At 39.2% G+C, this 17,884-nt stretch overlaps 1 protein-coding gene across 4 annotated transcripts in view; it reads left to right on the forward strand.

Annotated features, from left to right (window-relative positions):
- RBBP6 (RB binding protein 6, ubiquitin ligase) overlaps positions 1 to 17,884 on the forward strand; it is a 39,571-nt gene that overhangs the window by 17,430 nt on the left and 4,257 nt on the right. For 2 of the 4 annotated variants that reach the window (XM_090024373.1, XM_090024374.1), the window contains 14 exons: positions 1,271 to 1,315; positions 3,779 to 3,867; positions 3,982 to 4,078; positions 5,832 to 5,971; positions 7,380 to 7,552; positions 8,697 to 8,800; positions 9,498 to 9,802; positions 10,566 to 10,634; positions 11,282 to 11,387; positions 11,468 to 11,546; positions 11,642 to 11,699; positions 12,946 to 13,311; positions 13,660 to 13,761; positions 14,970 to 16,715. In XM_090024373.1, coding sequence (XP_089880499.1) covers positions 1,271 to 1,315; positions 3,779 to 3,867; positions 3,982 to 4,078; positions 5,832 to 5,971; positions 7,380 to 7,552; positions 8,697 to 8,800; positions 9,498 to 9,802; positions 10,566 to 10,634; positions 11,282 to 11,387; positions 11,468 to 11,546; positions 11,642 to 11,699; positions 12,946 to 13,311; positions 13,660 to 13,761; positions 14,970 to 16,715 — 3,479 coding nt within the window. The remainder of the gene's footprint in view (positions 1 to 1,270; positions 1,316 to 3,778; positions 3,868 to 3,981; positions 4,079 to 5,831; positions 5,972 to 7,379; positions 7,553 to 8,696; positions 8,801 to 9,497; positions 9,803 to 10,565; positions 10,635 to 11,281; positions 11,388 to 11,467; positions 11,547 to 11,641; positions 11,700 to 12,945; positions 13,312 to 13,659; positions 13,762 to 14,969; positions 16,716 to 17,884) is intronic. The other 2 variants (XM_090024376.1, XM_090024377.1) reach the window with 1 other exon arrangement.

Here is a 17,884-nt window from a genome sequence, read left to right on the forward strand (position 1 = left end):
GATATTGTCTTCTCCTGAGAGAGATCTTTATTTTTGTGTTGGGAAATTTTATTAAGTTTCTCTGATCTATTCAGTTTTAAGCCACAATAAAGAGTGAACCTCAAAATCTTTCTCTATATTGGAAAGTTCTGTTCCATTAGTGAATCCAAACTAAGTATATTAGTGAATAATATTTATATATATACTTATATTTGTTGCTGATGGTGATGTATTACAATTCAGTGTGGCTTGAACAGCACATGGGGATTGTGCTTTTTATGCATGGAAAAACTGCAGGGGTGCTAAGTCAGAGTAGGTGTTAGGTCTTATTTGTGCAAGTTGCTCCCCATTGGCAGGTGTAAGCATTTGCCAGCACGAAGAACTGCTTTTGGGATCAAGACTGAAACCCTTCGCCTTTATCATCGCCAGTGTGTTTTTTGCATGTGTCCACAATTGAGCTGTTATCTCTGTTTATGGCTGATGTTAAAATTGAATCTTCTGTGGGATTTGGATACGGAAATACTGAAAGATACCAGCTTGCATGTTTTCAGCGTACATTTTTATGATATGCCATTCAGCTCTAATGAAAATCAGACTTATTTCACTGCTTCCTCAGTTTTGGTAAACCTCTGGCATCTACAGTTTACAGAGTTTTACTTTTCCTACTTTAATTCTGACAATTCATTTATATGATGTGGACTAAATGATGGGTTTCTTTTATGGAAACCCTCTCCCCCAAGTTTTTATCTCTATTGACTGATTGTGCATGTACTTTGTTTTGGCAAGAAGTTGCGGGTGCTTTTCATGAAGCATAATCACATGCATTATGTTGACTGATTTAAATGTTAAATTCCAAAATACATTAAAATACTTTCCTATGTTACCACATTTCTGTCCAACTAAGTATTTTAAAAAAAATATTTTTAAGTAACTTAATTTGGCTTAAAAGGGAAAATGTTTGTTCTCTTCATATACTTAATTCTCATGGATATAGGGATTTTAGGAGCATTCCAAGGGGAGAACATACTCTGAAGTAATAAGCTAACCTTAGTAAGGTGCTTCAGTGTTTCAGCTTCTTTTCCCTTAGAAGGTGGCCTCTCTTGACACGCGTACCTTTGAAAGTTTTCCTAGATGTAATTTCATGTGTTTGAGGCAAAAAAAAAACTACTTTGAAAATGCCTCTCTTAGAGGCACAGAAGATACCCATGTAGACTCTCAAACTGCTGTAGTGGTAAATATTGCTATGTCTTGATTGTGAAACTTGAATGTGTGTTTAATTTTTTGTGAACAGATTGATGACTCTTCTGCATCTATTTCTCTGGCCCAGCTCACAAAGGTATATATGCATATATATTTCTTTTGTCAAATCTAACAATGAATTATTTGCTTGGTATTTTAAGTCCCATGCTGTGATCTATATCTGGTTAATTTTTGTAATTTGAACAAAACTTTTAGTGAAAAGTGCTGAGTTTAACTTGAAAATGTGTGTACATATTGATTGATACTATCCTGTAAAGAGTAGTTCCCAGTTTGGGAAGATAGAAGGGGAGTACCTTATCAGCCTCAACATAATGTTGCAGTATTAATCATCTTCAAGACACAAGAAAGAAGCACTTCAGAAGCTGTTTACCGTTTCTTTCATACGTTTCAGTAATTTTGCTTTGGAAACTAGCGCACTTTTTAAAGAAGAATTTAAAATACTGGCTGTAAGTTATGGACTTTTCAGGGTTTTTTGTAACAGCCAAGTAGAAGTGTTTCCATAACATGGACAATTGCATGTTATTTTTTTGCATTTGTAGACTTTCCAGTGATAGATCAGCTCTTTGAATGTCGCACATAACTTCCTAATTTGTAGACTTGTAGTACATATACAGTGAATAGCATTTATACAACCTAATTTGTTTGAACACAGACTGTGTAAATTGTGTAAATGTATCTAATTGTTTATAGGAATATACCAATGTGTATGTGTGGCATATTGGCAAATGTGACCTGAAAATGTTGTAATGCCATGTTTTGCTATGAAACTGCTTGCATTTTATGCTCAATAATGTGTACTTTTGTCTGGGAAAGCACTAGTGACTACTTATTAAAGATATCAGTGCATCAGGCAATTAAGTTTTTGCCCTTTAAAATTCCAAGAAAGGGTAGGACGTATTGCAGAGTAGTTAGACTTCTTCTTTTGAGGGCAAAATCTGGAGCTCATGCCAGGAAAGACAAAAATCTTTCCATCTGCAATTTCCCCACCACCAATATACAGGTGAAAGATCTTGTGTGCATTCAGCAACTTTTTTTTTTTTTTTTTACTTAAGAATTGGCTATCAAAAGAGATTTGGTTTCCATTAGTGCTGTCCCTAAATCTGTCCTCTGTTTTGTAAACTCATGTCAAGTTTCTTATTCTAAGATGCAAAAAACTGTCCAAGTGGTGTACAATTTTTTAAAAGTTTTTTAGACTTTTTTTTAAATGAAGAAACATTACAAACAACTCAAAACTGTTACTTACTTTAACCTCTTCAATGCAGAATGGCTTAGCATGGAGGCAATGTGTTTAACAGTTTTCCATTTTATTCCTATCTTGTATTTAAATGCCATATTTGAATTTTGGTCTATTCCTACTAATGTTTTGTGGTTTTGGGTGTGTTTGTAAACTGTTTGGGTTCAAACAAATTAGTTGAGTATCTGTAAAGCACATTTTCTGTAAATGTTAATGGATATGATTTCATAGCTGTCAATTTTTTTTTGTTGTTAAGAAAAAGCTTTGTATATGAAACAATCTTTTAATAAAATGTTGAAACTAGTTGGTTGCTTTTGTGAATGACTGTATAAAAGGATAAGACGAGTGGTTGATCTGAATGCTAGGTGCTTGAAGATCCAAGTAATTAGCAGTCACTTCCTTAGACCCTGCTTGTATCTGGACTAGTGTATAGTAAATATTTTGACAAAAACTGACAATTTTTTTTAATTCTCTTTTTAAGTTGGCTTCAATATTTTTGCAAAGCTAGCTCCACATATAAGGATTACATTTACGATTTGTATATTAAAAGGACAGTCAACTAGAAAACTGTGCACTAAATACTGTACCTGCTGTAATTACAGCACTTAATATTGATGGTTAATTAAAATACACTTGAGTCTGTTTACACAGAGGGGGTTTTTTGTATTATTGAAAATGTCCATATAAATCCACAGTAGGGGAACAAAGAAAAACTTTGAAAAGAAGTCTGGAATTAAGCATGCAGTCTGAAAGGAAGTGGTGTCAAAAGCTGGACTTAAAAAAGAAAAAGCGGGGGGGAAGCCAGTTTCAGATTTGTCAAGTTGACTGTCCCTTTTACATTACAAAATGTAAACGCTGCTATTAAGCCTGTATTCATGTTTCTAAATGAAAACATACTCTGTTAAACTACATATTTTTTCACAGATAGCCTGGAGCCCAAAATCTAGTGTCTTAAAAATACTGAATAAGGGTTTTTTTTACACTTAGTTTCAGCCCACTTCTGTATAAGAGAAAATTGGAGCAGTTACACAAGTCTTTATGTAAGGTACAAACAGAGCCTAAGGTTTTGAGTGCCCAAGAAAGTTTTTCTCAAATGAACTAATAGGCACACAAACATCATGTATTGGCCTAAGGACTCCCCAGAACATCTTCAGGACAATATGTATTTATGTAAGCAGCTATATTAATGCAACTTCAGCTAGAGCTGTGCTGCTCTTTACAGGATTGGATGAGTGGTGTTGTCTTTGGCTGTGTGGACTTCAATGTGTTTCTAATGTGTGTGTCAAATAATTACCTATTAAACAGACTGCCAATCTGGCTGAAGCCAATGCTTCCGAAGAAGATAAAATAAAAGCTATGATGTCACAGTCTGGCCATGAATATGATCCTGTCAAGTAAGTGTTCGTATCAGATCTGTTATTTAAAGATTGTGCTTGTTTTTGGTGTTTTGGGTTTTTTTAAGTTAGACACATGCACACCTTTATTATTATTATTTTTTAAACCTTTAGTTACATGAAGAAGCCCTTGGGCCCACCTCCACCATCATACACATGCTTTCGTTGTGGAAAACCTGGCCATTACATAAAGAACTGCCCAACAAATGGGGTAAGAGCCTGGTGGAACTACAGTGCTGTTTTGTTTTGAATATTCCTGATTCATTGAATTTTCACTGTGATCTAACTTTATGTGCATAGGCAAAATAATTCAGAGCAAAGGCCCTTGTGTCCTGTGGTGACTTGCACAATTTAGTGAGAGATTCTTATTGGTGGAAGGGGGAAGTCTGTAACTCAGATTCCTCTTTGCTTTGTTACCCTTACAGAGGCAGGGACTGAGTACCTGAATGCTTTTCAAAAAGTTTCTGAATGCTTTTGTTTATGTTCCTCTGAATGGCAAGAATTGAAAGAGGCCTGTGCCACAATGCATTCTGTGCTAAAAAGTAGCAACTGCGCATTTCAAGTGCATGTAAGAAGTGCAGGTTTAGTTATTGTCACAATAGCTGGCTGTTTTCTAGTCTGTTTGCCTAAACAAATTTTATCACATCGGGCATTTATACACATACCTTTTTGTTCGGCAACCTGCCAGAGATCCGCTGCTGCTGAGCAGACTCGATTGATGGAGTTTGCCGCACATGCGTGCTGACATGTACTACGTTGCGCCATGTGCAGTTGTATAAATGGTGAAATGCATGTCAACGCATAGAAAATGGCTGTACAGTTTTGAGCTAAAGCATCTCCAAGGTGTTGAAGCTCAAAGCATGCCGCTGCTGTTTTCTCAGCGCTGATGCACATTTCTCCACTTAGACAACTGTAAGTGTCACAGCACTTGGCACTTTGAAAAGTGCTCGGTGTTGCAGTGCTTATACATGTTACAGTGCCCAATGATTCCAAAATGATGCTGTGTGATTTTAGCACCCCCACCTCCCAATCAATGGTAGTTTGAAAGAAACTTCATTTAAAAGTTTAAAATGGAAGAAAAAATTGTGTTGAAGGTGAAATTTGCTTTTGTTTCTTCAGTGTAGGTGTCATAATTTTGTCTCTAGCTCATTCTTAGGGCACTTTCAGTTGCCTTCCTATTACAAGTTCTGGCACAGTTCATCCTCATCTGAGACCTTATGTTATGATCTCAAGATTTCAACATAGATTTTTTTAAGAATAAACAAATTAGTGTTTTAATGTCTCCTTAGTAGTTTGGCCATAGACTGTCATACCATTGTTATAATGAATGTAGAATGATGAACATACTCATTTTCCAGTGGATTAGCATTTACTTGATACGTGTTATGTAACATAAAGATTTTTCATTTGCTACTTGAGATGTGAAAAGGAAAGAGTAGGCCATGATCCTGCAAAGACTTGTGGGTATATTTTTGACTTCGCTGAGTTCAAAGTTTCTACCTAAGTATATTGCAGGATCACAATATTTCTCAGGCTATAAGTGTGCTCTCATGAATAGAGTAAGCTATGGTAGTCTGAAGTGCAGAGGTACACATCCATTATCCCACTTGAAGTATCTGTGACGTATTTGAGATAACACTTGTTTCTGGGACAGTGGTGGCTGATTGGAATGTATTGCTATTCAAACTGTGCCTAAACGATTGTCCTTTGCTACAGACATTCAGACCCAGGGTAAGCTGGTGTGTTTTTACCACGCGATCCAAAATAAAAGGCTTTGTCCGTGGAGAAATAATGCCAAAATTTAGATGAGGGTGCTATCCTGCCCTGCCTTCTGTATGTGTTATAATGTAGTACTCAGTTGTGGGAGGGAGAGAATTAAATACATGTTTTCACCAGTCAGATTCAATAACCCTTGAAATATCCTTTTAAAGATGAGCTATATCTGGATGTTTATTTCTTAACAGGACAAAAATTTTGAGTCTGTTCCCAGGATTAAAAAGAGCACAGGAATTCCTAGAAGTTTTATGATGGAGGTGAAGGATCCCAATACAAAAGGAGCCATGCTTACAAACACAGGAAAATATGCAATACCAACAATTGATGCGTAAGTACTTCAGAGCAGGCTGAAATGTGACTAACGGGCCAGTACACAAGCACTTGGATGAGAGCAAAGCTGCGTTGGCTGGCATCTATAATCCCCCTGTGTCAGAGCCACTGCAGCCGGCTGTATTTAATGGGAGTTAGGTGCAGCCATGGCAAACTGCCACCCTGGGTCTAATTTTGGCAGATTTCAGGATTCTCACCTATGGGGCAAAATGTATTCTTAATGTCTTGTTCCATTTATACATGTGTATATAGCCATCTATGCAAACGGAGCTTGATGTGACAACATGTGTTGTCATATCAAGCAACCTCTTGTCTCCTGATTTTTATTTGTTTTCTTGTAATCAACTTTGGCAGTAAAATGTTAGGAAAGTCTGGACTGAAACATGCTAGAGGGAATATAACATTTCATAATGTGTATTTCTTAAATAAGCCTAAAGAGATGGACAAAGGTTAAGTTCAGGAATAGCATTGACTCTTGCCTGTTTCCTGTTGCTGGACTGAAAGCTTTGGCTTGCCAATGCTTTAAGAGCGTGTCTGCACAACCTGGTTACATCATGGTAGTACAGGGTGGGAAACCAGTGATTTGTAGTATGGTGACTATCCATGCTCCTGTCCTTGGCAAATGCAGGCTGTCATCCAGCTTTCAGAGGGAAAGCTGCCACATGCTTGTGTAGAATGAAAGCATACAAATGGGCAGTAACCACTGAGCAGCTAACATGCTCTTGTTTGTGTAGTTGTGTTTTAAATACCATGGTAACAGGATGGTGAAAATAAAGGCAGTTTTGTCGTTCTGTGAAATGCTTCCTAAAAATACATGTGTTGATGGTATATCACTGTCACAATAAAATATTTTGTACTGGTAAGAGCAGGGGACAGGTGCTTGGGAGGCAGAGAATGAGTCTGTACTGCAGTGGCAGCATGCTCTGGATGAGGCACTCCCCAGCTTGCAGACTCCCAACTGAAAAGAGTGAGGCTCTTGGACATCCTTGCAAGACCTAAGAAACTTTTGGTAGCTTAAGCTGTAACTGCTGGCTGTCAGCCAAGATGCAGTGGCCTTAAAAATACAAAAAACATCCCTTCTGTTTTAATCTAAATGAATTAAAATACCCTTTAAAAACTATTAGCAAGAATTCATTTTTTTTATATATATATATATATATATGGCACTGGAAAACTTTACTATATTTTTCTGTGATGTGCTGCTTTATGTAGAAGCTGTATCATACCTGAGTAATTAGCACAGATCAAATAAGTACCTGATGCTGGTTTTTCCTGTAATATTAATAATGCTGAGCATTTGAAGTATGCAACTGTTATTTTTCTTTATTAATCTAGTGATAACTTTGGTAGTTTTGGTGACATTTCCATAATCAGATTATTTGAAATTTAAAATTATTTTATTTTAGGGAGGCTTATGCCATAGGAAAGAAGGAAAAGCCCCCTTTTCTACCAGAGGAGCCATCTTCCTCTTCAGAAGAGGAAGATCCTATTCCAGATGAATTGTTGTGTCTGATCTGCAAAGATATAATGACTGATGCAGTTGTCATTCCCTGCTGTGGAAACAGTTATTGTGATGAATGTAAGTGCCATATTCGAGTGTTACACTTAACTCAAGCTGCTAAATGTATAAAGTTGGATTTGGTGATCTTACAGTAGTGAATCGGAAATGAATGAACAAAAATGAGTGTGTTAAATTGACATTTTAGAAAGGGATGGTGCCTTAACCAGCAAGGTCTTTCATTTTATTTGGCAGTAAAGGAAAAAAGAAGGCTTATAGCTCAAAAATCAGAGTAACGTTTATGTCGGGAGTAATAAACACCAGAATGGCAAACAATTGCTGTTCTGTAGTCACTGTGCTACTGACTGCATCTTTTTTGAGTAAATGATTTCTCCAATCCTTCTCGCTTTGATTTGTTAATGATCATCACGTAGCCCCTGTTACATTTGGAATATTTCCATAGACAATTAACTGTAGGGTGAAACCAGTGGAAAGGTAGGCCCTTGTTGAAATTTCTTTTAAAGGCCAGTCAAAATAATTTTAACCCAGTTTGATGAATTCTTAAGAATGCAACGTAACCATTTTTCTTGAGGCTCTGACTGCTTGTACAACTGACTCAGCTAAACTGTAGCTGATTTTCTTTCAACTTCTGCACTAACTTCACTATGAGGATTGTGAAATGCTACAAAATGATGTTTGAACTCAAAAAAGCATTTTTTCACTAGCGTTTCCATAAAGCTGTGGAAGCAGTTCTTTGTAAACCTTCTTTACCAAAAAAAAAAATCTTTTTGAAGTATAATCATTCTGTCGTCATTTCTGTATCTGGGATAATAGTCATTTGTAAAACTGAATGGTTAAATGATTTGTGTTAAAATAATAGCACATGCTAAAACTCAGTGATTTCGCTCTGGAAATTAAATGTTTTTCACCTAGGCTAAGGACTAAACTAGCTTGAAATGTTGGCCCACGTAAAGCTTCAAGAAGCTTAATAAATTTAATGCTTATGCATTAGGAATGTTAACTCCTGGCACATTCACCTTTCAAGGCTTTTAGTTATTATGGCAGGTAAAAAACACTTTTATAAGCTTGCAATCCAAGTTCATTTTCCTTGGAGCCTGGTGTTAATCTTGCACGTGGATTTGAGAAGATAGTATGGATGAAAGATTTTTAGCTCAGCAGAAGTTTTTTTGGGTTTCTTTTACTCAGTATTTCTAATGGTTTACAGGTATCAGAACAGCACTACTGGAGTCAGACGACCATACCTGTCCAACTTGTCATCAGACAGATGTTTCCCCTGATGCTTTAATTGCCAACAAGTTCTTACGCCAGGTAAGCTTATGCCACATGTAACACTATCTTTGCAAATACCTAGGCAGTAGGAAAATCAGATTTATAACAGCTTTTCCATAATTAAGGCTAAGTTGAGAATTATTTTTCAAATCAGTTGCAATATATAAGATGTTTGCTTCCTGTCTTGTTCAAATAAATCCATCAGTTATCTGATTTTCTCAATTTCAGCAGTGACCACTGACAGATACACTTTGTTGAGTACATGCATGGTCAAATGCATGTTTCAGATTTTAAGTTTTCGCAGGAATTTCTGCTTTCACCTTTTACAACTGTGCAGAGAACAAAGTGGCTTTTTAGTTGGAGATGATCCTGCCTTGAGCAGGGGACTGGACTAGATGACCTTGAGATGTCCTTTCCAGTTTGACTTTTTACTATGAAAGTATAAACTATTGCAGTGCTAGTTCCTAAGTTATCAGGCAACCTGAATTTGAATAGCTCTACATGGAATGTACTTTCCTTCTTTACTACAGTGGAGCTTACTACAGAAGTTTAAATAGCAATATTAATTTTTGCTTTCAGACAGTTTTTTCAGAAACATACAGATAATGTGATAAGCTGATTTATCTGAAGCTTTTATATACTTCAGTGCCTGTGGGCAATCTTAACTCTAAATAAAGGAAAAGGGTTTTATATGAGAATAGTAATCTTTAGATAACAATGATTTTTCTATTTTTAGGCTGTAAACAACTTCAAAAATGAAACTGGCTACACCAAAAGGCTCCGTAAGCAGATGCAACAACCAAGACCAACAGTCCAGCGGAACATGCAGCCTGTAGTGAGGCCAACGGTTTCCAGACAACAGGATCCTCTAATGATTCCAGTAACTTCACCTGCTCATTCTGCTGCTTCTTTAACATCATCGTTGACTCCTAGTCAGTCATCTGCATCTGCTACTATGTCAGCAAATCCGTCTTCTGGACCTGGAGCTCCTGCCGACTTGTCCATATCTCTTCGCTCTGAAAAGACAGATGGACCTTTTCGGTAAGTAAACTTGGTGTACACACAAATGGAAAATACATAACCTTAACTCTTCTTTCCCCCATTTTTACCTCTGGTGCTTGATTTGTCTGATAGCTACTTGTACATCCTGTAATGATGGGTGACACAACTAGCACTTGCCTCCCTTTTGGCTCCAAGTACGCCCTAGGAAGCTCTAACTTATTTTATTGTATTTCACATTCACATTACCAGGGTTTACAGGAATGCAAACATGATTCACAAGATAAATTCAGAGATTTCAAACCAGAAATCAGTGTTAGAATCTTTCTGATTTGTTGCAGCTTTTCTGAGTTCTTTGAAACAGAACTGCTGTATTTTTCTGTGGTTTGAAAACAAATGAAAATTATAACATGACATTTTCCAAGAGGTGCCTTGAGTCTGAAAAGGTTGAGAACCAGTGATCTAGGGTCAGAACAGGTTCCATTAAAATACAGAATCACACCAATGGTGCACATTCTGGGAAGTAGTAGGTCATATATATAACCTTGTAGCAATAATTTTTTATATGTATATATACACATACACAGTAAAAGCTGCCCTTTACAAGCCGGCATGCTCTATTAACCAGCATGCTGGCTTGTAAGGTAAAAGGGAAACCGGAAGTGCCCACCATGGCACTTCCAGTTTTGCTGAGCCCCCATGGCCCGAGACAAAACAGCCTGTGCTGCCAAGCCCCCACAATAACGGGTTGTTGGTTTGTTTTTTTTTCCCCTTTCTTTTCTGCTCCCCTCCCTGTCCTTCTCAGCGGGAGGGGCAGCGATGCGGCAGGAGGGGCGGCGGCGCACCGGACGCGGCAGGAGAGGCGGCCTCTCAGGTAACTGGCATATTTTGTTATCCAGCACCCCCGATTCCCCATGGGTGCCGGATAACAAAGCTTTTGCTGTATTTACATTTAACTCTGCATACTGTAACGTTTAAGATCTAAAGTGTTCCTGGAGAAATGTCATTAAAATAAAGTAAAATAATCAATGACTGTAGTGTAAGGTTTTTGCCTTCTTAACTCTGTGGTTTGAATCTAGGAAGTGCCTCTACCCATTAGTTGGAGGTATTGTAGACTACAGGCTAAAGGTATTGCTGAGGCCGTTATTCAGAATAACAGTCCAGCCTCTAAATCCCTGTCTGGAAACTTGTACACATTTAATTTAAACCTTGGCTTTGCAGTGTATGTAACGTCCAAGTTGTGTACCTTTTAAAATCTGTAGTACATTTACATGTACAGAAAACTTACACATTTCCCTTTTTACCTTCCATGTTAAAAATGCATGTACAACTTCATTTAATTCGTACTGTGTCTAGTGTATTCCTAAGATAACTGGTATAAAAGTATATAGTTTTCAAGTCTGAAGTAATTTTACTGTTTTTTTTAAAACTTGGCTCAATCTTTGTACTTCCAGTGGTATTCTAAATCAGTGGATTTGAATGGCACAGATCTTATGTGTATGTATGTGGGGGTTTTTTCAGGGATGCAGATAGTGTTATACCGCCTGCTGCTATTGTGACAGCCTCGGAGCATTCAAAAACTTCTTCCTCTCTCGCAATCAGCACTGTGATGGAAGAGAAAGTAAAGGTATGTTTTACTTCAGCATACAAAATGACTCCTGTATTTTAAGACAATTGCTTTACTAATTTTTCATCCTTTATCCTTAGGGCTACCAGGTTCCTGTACTAGGACAGCCAGCATTACCAGGCCAGCTTGCTTCACAGGGACAGTCAATACCCACTACTGGCAAGTAACTACAAGTGTATCGAGACATTTTTTTCTACATATTTATTTTCAGCTGAACTAAATGGAAAATCTTTTTTTTTTGCTCCCCTGAACAGGTCAGCCAATAAGAGGCAATCCAGTTCGTTCTTCAGGCAGCAGGCCAGGCTGGGAACCGTAAGTGTTTTTTACCCCCAAAAAATCACTTTACTCCCTTTAGGCAGATTGTAACCTGCTTAACTTAAAGAGTGACTTGCCATATTGAATGTATTTCATTGTAAACTAACTGTTCTAGATGTGTTTTGTATAATCACTTTGAGGAGGCTTGTAGTAACGACATTGCTGGGGTCGTTTGACCCCAGTACTCTTTCCTGCCATGGCAGGGGGTCAGACTTGATGATCTGCTCAGGTCTCTTCCAACCCTACTAACTATGAAACTGTTCTCCAAGTGTATATGTAGACAGACACAGAGAATGCAAGTTAAGTAATAATAATAATAAAATTAAATGGATTAATTGGAATTAATTTTTACAAAGAGAAATCAGGTGGAAAATTGCCTCCTTGATAACTAGAATAGGACTGAAGACATTTGTTTGTCCATTAGAATTTGGCTTCAATATTTTGAGTGCTGGATTTTTTTTTTTTAAGAATTTGGTTAAATTTAGTTGAGATTAAATTATGGAGGGGCAAACATGCACAGCCATTTATCTTATAGCAGTTTTGGAGTTTGCTCACCTAGTGCTTTCAAATGGTGAACCAGGCTTTTTCAGTCTGTTTGAAAAGAATCATTCACCTGGTCCTTCTTTCTGGGATGTGTGCTCATTAATAAGCAATTGTTAATCTGTAACCGTACGTTTCACTCTACAAATACTTAAAAGGAAAAAAGCGACAGCAAATGGAGGGGCCATGCTACAGGTATCTTAATATCTCAAATTCGATAAACGGGACACCTATTGAGGTACGAGAAAGTGCAGTTAAGTCATCGTGAGATCAACATAGGAAGGCTCTGTGGAAGAAGTTAAAAGAAGTTCAACAGAAGATTAGCTAATGTTTGCACAGTGCTTTGAAGATGAGAAGTGCAAAGCATTAGATATGTCAGAGTGGCAAAGGAGTGGTGGGCACTTGGCACCTGGGAAAAGGGAGACTTCTAAGCTTAGGGAGAAACCATCTTAAAGTTGCGAAGCTGAGAGTAAGGACAGAAGACTGAGGTTGCTGTTGGGGGTGAGGATGTTAGGGGAGAGTAAGGAGCCACAAGCACAATATAGGAAGAATGAGCAGACGTAAGCAGGGAGAAATTCAAAAGACTGAAGTTGAGAACAAAGGCAGAAAAAAGCCCAAAAGAGACAGCAGCTTCATTCACTTTCCTCTTTAAAATAAGGGCAGAGTGTACCAAACAGTGACACGTGTTTTTGGGTTTCTTTAGAAGTTCAAATCGAGGACGCCCGCATAGTGAACGTACACAAAGGACTCAGGCCCCAACACTGCCAGCATCAACACCAGTCTTTGTGCCTGTGCCGCCACCTCCCCTGTATCCGCCACCTCCCCACGCACTTCCTCTTCCACCGGGGGTACCACCACCACAGTTTCCTCCTCAGTTTCCACCTGGTCAACCTCCACCTGCCGGGTACCCTGTCCCCCCTCCAGGATACCCCCCAGCTCCTGCAAACATATCAACACCTTGGGTACCAACAGCAGTACCATCGGCTCATTCAAATGCCATCCCAACGACACAAGCGCCTCCTTTATCTAGGGAGGAGTTTTACAGAGAGCAACGGAGACTTAAAGAGGAGTAAGTATTTGGTTCTGAATGAAGTTGCCTTATGTTTCATAGTTCTGATTCAGTAGCATGTCGGACCAGAAATATGCTGAAGTGCGTCTGCCATAAGCAAAAATGACTTAAAGCAAGTTTTTTCCAATGTGTTTTTCATTACAGATGGTAAAGCTGCAAAACTGAAACAAGGCCTCTGTAATTCCAAAGTTTTCCCTGAAAACTTGTCTAGGAGTTTTTAGCTGTCATTGTTTAAATAGGAAGTTCATTTTCATTTGCATGCAATGTACATTCGCTCATTTAGCCTTCTTAGTTTGTTAGGTCCCTTTTTGTGATATAGGTCAAACGATAATTATCTTATTTTAACAGGGAAAAGAAAAAGTCCAAACTTGATGAGTTTACAAATGATTTTGCTAAAGAATTGATGGAATATAAAAAGATTCAAAAGGAGCGTAGGCGTTCATTTTCCAGGTAATTGTTCATCTCACCACAAAGACTAAAAATCGAATAGGTGGGAACACTGCATTAGTTACTTGTCCCTATGGGTGATTCCTAACAGATGAATCAAGGCTCTTTTGGGAGAAGCAGTGTGTGGGAAGTCACCTTCCATTGCCTATGTGTTATCAGGCCTGTACGTTCTTTGTGACATTTTAACTTGCAGGACTGCAAATCCAGTGGCTGTCACTAGGAAGAAATTCACTTTGAGCTTCTCTTAGAAATTAGAAGAGCTGAATTTACTTTTTAATTTTTCAAAAAAGAAACTCTTGTTTTTATATGCTGGTTGAAAGACTTCTCTGTGCAGAGCTTCTGAATATCCAGTGGCACATTTAAATTAGAGATGTTTTTTTTTTTTTTTAAGTTTCCTCAAGGAAAAATATGCAGCTGGTCATTCTGTAAAAATGTCCACCCTAACAGTATAGATCTCTTCATCAACACTGGTCTGAATAATTCTGCAGTAGTAATGTGATAACAATCTTCTGTTGGTAGTAACTCTGAATCATTAGTGATATTAGTACAAGTTAAGAGCTAAAAGCTTTTAAATGTGATCTTGCATGAAACAAGATCAATATTCTTCAGCATTAGCGCTCTCTAGCTGGGAGGTCTAGCATATAGAGTGTCAGTTAAATAGTACTGTACGTAACATTGCAGCACAAAGTGTTATGCCTACTGTGTAAATTGCCAAATAAGCAGTAAAGTTAAATAGACTCAGCTGACATTTTAAGATTTAGCTTTACTGTCTCTAAGCTAATTCATGGTCTATTAATGTTTGGTATTGCACTTCAACCATTAAGACTTGCCCTTTTAGTATCTTATTGTAATATAAACGATCTGAGTAGTCTCTACTTTGCTGAGTAGTGAATATTTGTGCATGCTCATACCAGTAGAGGCCACTGTACACCACCTTAAATCAATTAGCTGATAAAATAGTTTATACGATGGGAATGAATGGAGCTAGACTTCGGATTCTTTCTGTACCAAGTGTTATACTAGGTGAAACAAAGCAGTGGCTTTTCTCACAGGCTTTTGTGCGTTATCACATCCATCATAACTTCACAGTGGTACTAAGTCACAACCCGCAGTGGTTCTGGCGTCACAGTATACGTCTATATAAAACGAAACGTTTTGGGGAGCAGAGCTGTTTTACATTAAATCTGTGGCTTTTTTTTTTTCTTTTTAAGGTCCAAGTCGCCGTATAGCGCTTCATCTTACTCGAGAAGTTCATATACGTACTCCAAGTCAAGATCAGGTTCATCTCGCTCTCGTTCGTATTCTCGATCATTTAGTCGCTCCCATTCTCGTTCCTACTCGCGGTCACCTCCGTACCCACGGAGAGGGAGGGGGAAGAGTCGTAACTATCGTTCTCGGTCAAGGTCCCATGGATATCACCGTTCAAGATCAAGATCACCCCCGTATAGAAGATACCATTCACGTTCAAGATCTCCAATATTTAGAGGTCAATCTCCCACTAAGCGGGCTATACCCCAAGGGGAAGGGGAAAGAGAGTATTTTAACCGATATAGAGAAGTCCCTCCATATGACATTAAAGCCTACTATGGTAGGTCTGTTGACTTCAGAGATCCATTTGAAAAGGAAAGATACAGAGAATGGGAAAGAAACTATAGAGAATGGTATGAAAAGATTTATAAGGGCTATGCTGCTGGAACCCAGCCAAGACCCCCAGTAACTAGAGAAAACTTTTCTCCAGATCGGTTTGGTCCACCAGGAGCTAGACGAGAGAATTCCCCATATGCTCGAGGTCGTAGAGACGATTATGCTGCTGGACAGAGCCATAGAAATCGTAATATAGGTGGCAATTATCCTGAAAAACCTGGAAGAGAAGGCCATAATATTAAAGATCCTGCAAAACCGAAGGAAAAGGAAGGTGAAAACCCCTTGGGAGATGGCAAAGGAAATAAACATAAAAAGCACCGGAAGAGGAGGAAAGGAGATGAAAACGAAGGCTTTCCTAATGCTGAGCTGCTGGAAGGTGCAAGAAAGCCAAGAGAGCCGCCTGCTGGAGGCGAAGAAATTAAACCCGACTCGCTGTTCGTGCTCCCAAGCAGGGATGACGCCACGCCGGTCAGGGATGAACCTATGGAAGCCGATTCTATTACTTTTAAACCAGTATCTGAAAAAGAGAAAAAAGAGAAAGATAAGCCTAAAGCAAAAGTTGACAAGACAAAACGGAAACCAGAAGTTGCTGCCACTGCTAAGAAAGAGAGTGTAGTAAAACCAGCTAAAGCACCCCAGGATAAAACGGAGACTGAGCGTGAAAAGTCTCCTCGAACAGAACCTCCAGTGAAAAAAACAAAGGATGAATTGCCAAAGCCAGACAGTATTAAAGCAGCTTCCTCTCAAAAGGATGAGAAGGCACTGGGCACGCCACGGAAAGTTCATCCAAAAGCAGCAAAAGACCATCCAGAAACCAGACCAGCTAAGGAGGAAAAAGCAAAGAAGGACCATCCAAAAGAAGTCAAGCCAGAGAAAACGTCAAGCAAAGAGGAAAAGACAAAAAAGCCTGTGGAAAAAAACAAACCTTCTGATGTAAAACCTGAGAAAAGAAAAAGAAAGGCAGAAGAAAAGATGGATAAAGAACATGAAACTACTTTAAAAACATCGAAACCAGAAGTGACTGAAGTGAAACCATCACCAAAGGGAAAAGCTGACCCTGATGGTGAAAAAACAGAGAGAACCCCTGAAAAGGACAAAGCTGCTTCTCTGCTTGCCCCAGCAAAAAAGATTAAGCTCAACAGAGAGACAGGCAAAAAGATTGTCAGTGGAGAAAATGTACCTCCTGCAAAGGAACCTGCTGAGAAACCTGAGCCAACCAGTAGCAAAGTTAAACCAGAAAAGGTTAAAGGAAAAGTGAGAAGAAAAGTAACAGCAGCTGATGGGTCTGGTTCAACTCTTGTGGATTATACCAGGTATCTTCTGAGTTTCTCTTTCCTCATCTTTTCTCATCTCTCTCCTCCATAAAATGTAAAATCTGTCAGGTGACCAACTACAGGTCAGCTAAGTCCATAGTAAAATAAGCACATGGACACATTCCTGCAAGCCATGTATTGACTTAAAATCTGTCCAGAATCAAAGTCAACCCTTGAATTTGCCCCAGCTCCTCCCTACACTGTGTTGAGATTCCTCCCCATTGTCCATCACCTGCCTAGCTGTGTACATTACACATCCTCTGATCTGTGGGATGGGGATCCCTTCCCTTCCGTTCCCTTCCCTTCCCTGGGGTCTGTTAACTGCTAGGGGCAGGAGGAAAAACAATTTGGTGTGGAATTTCCATCATTGTTATGACTGTAAACTAACAACACATGATACAACTAGTTTAAAGTTTATTGCTTGACAGCACTATATTTTTTTTTAGGATTATTGTAACAGGAGTTTTAACCATCATCATTTTTCTAGAGAATTGTGTGCGCAAGTATCAGGGAGGGGCTGGACGTTAAGTCAGCCAGCCCGGACGATTTCTACCCTAGAGTCCTTAAGGAATTGGCCTAGGCCATTGCAGAATCCCTGGCATGGCTCTACACCAGAGCACCACGAGTGCTCATAGTCCCAGAGGACTGGAAGAGGGCCAGCGTGGTTCCAATCTTCAAAAAGGGGAAGGAGGAGGACCCGGGAAACTATAGGCCAGTCAGTCTTACCTCGATCCTAGGCAAGCTGTTTGAGAAAATTATGCTGGCACACATCCAGGAGGGGCCAGCAGGGGACTGCATGCTTAGGGGCAGCCAACACGGGTTCATCAGTGGCAGGTCCTGTCAGACCAACCTGGTGGCCTTTTACGATCAGATCACCAGATCATTGGATGCAGGGGTAGCGGTGGACATCGTCTTCCTGGACTTCCGGAAGGCTTTTGACACTGTCTCTTACCCCGTTCTCATTAAGAAACTGGGGGGCTGTGGTGTAGACACTCACACAGTCAAATGGGTCGCCCACTGGCTGGAGGGCCACACCCAGAGGGTGGTGGTGGATGGGTCCTTCTCAACCTGGAAGGACGTGGGCAGTGGGGTCCCCCAGGGCTTGGTCCTCAGGCCTGCACTGTTCAACATCTTCATCAGTGATTTGGATGAGGGGGTAAAAAGCACCC

This window comes from Crocodylus siamensis, chromosome 12, assembly GCF_052110815.1.
Source record: "Crocodylus siamensis isolate JL-2025a chromosome 12, ASM5211081v1, whole genome shotgun sequence".
Classification (NCBI taxonomy): Eukaryota; Metazoa; Chordata; order Crocodylia; family Crocodylidae; genus Crocodylus; species Crocodylus siamensis.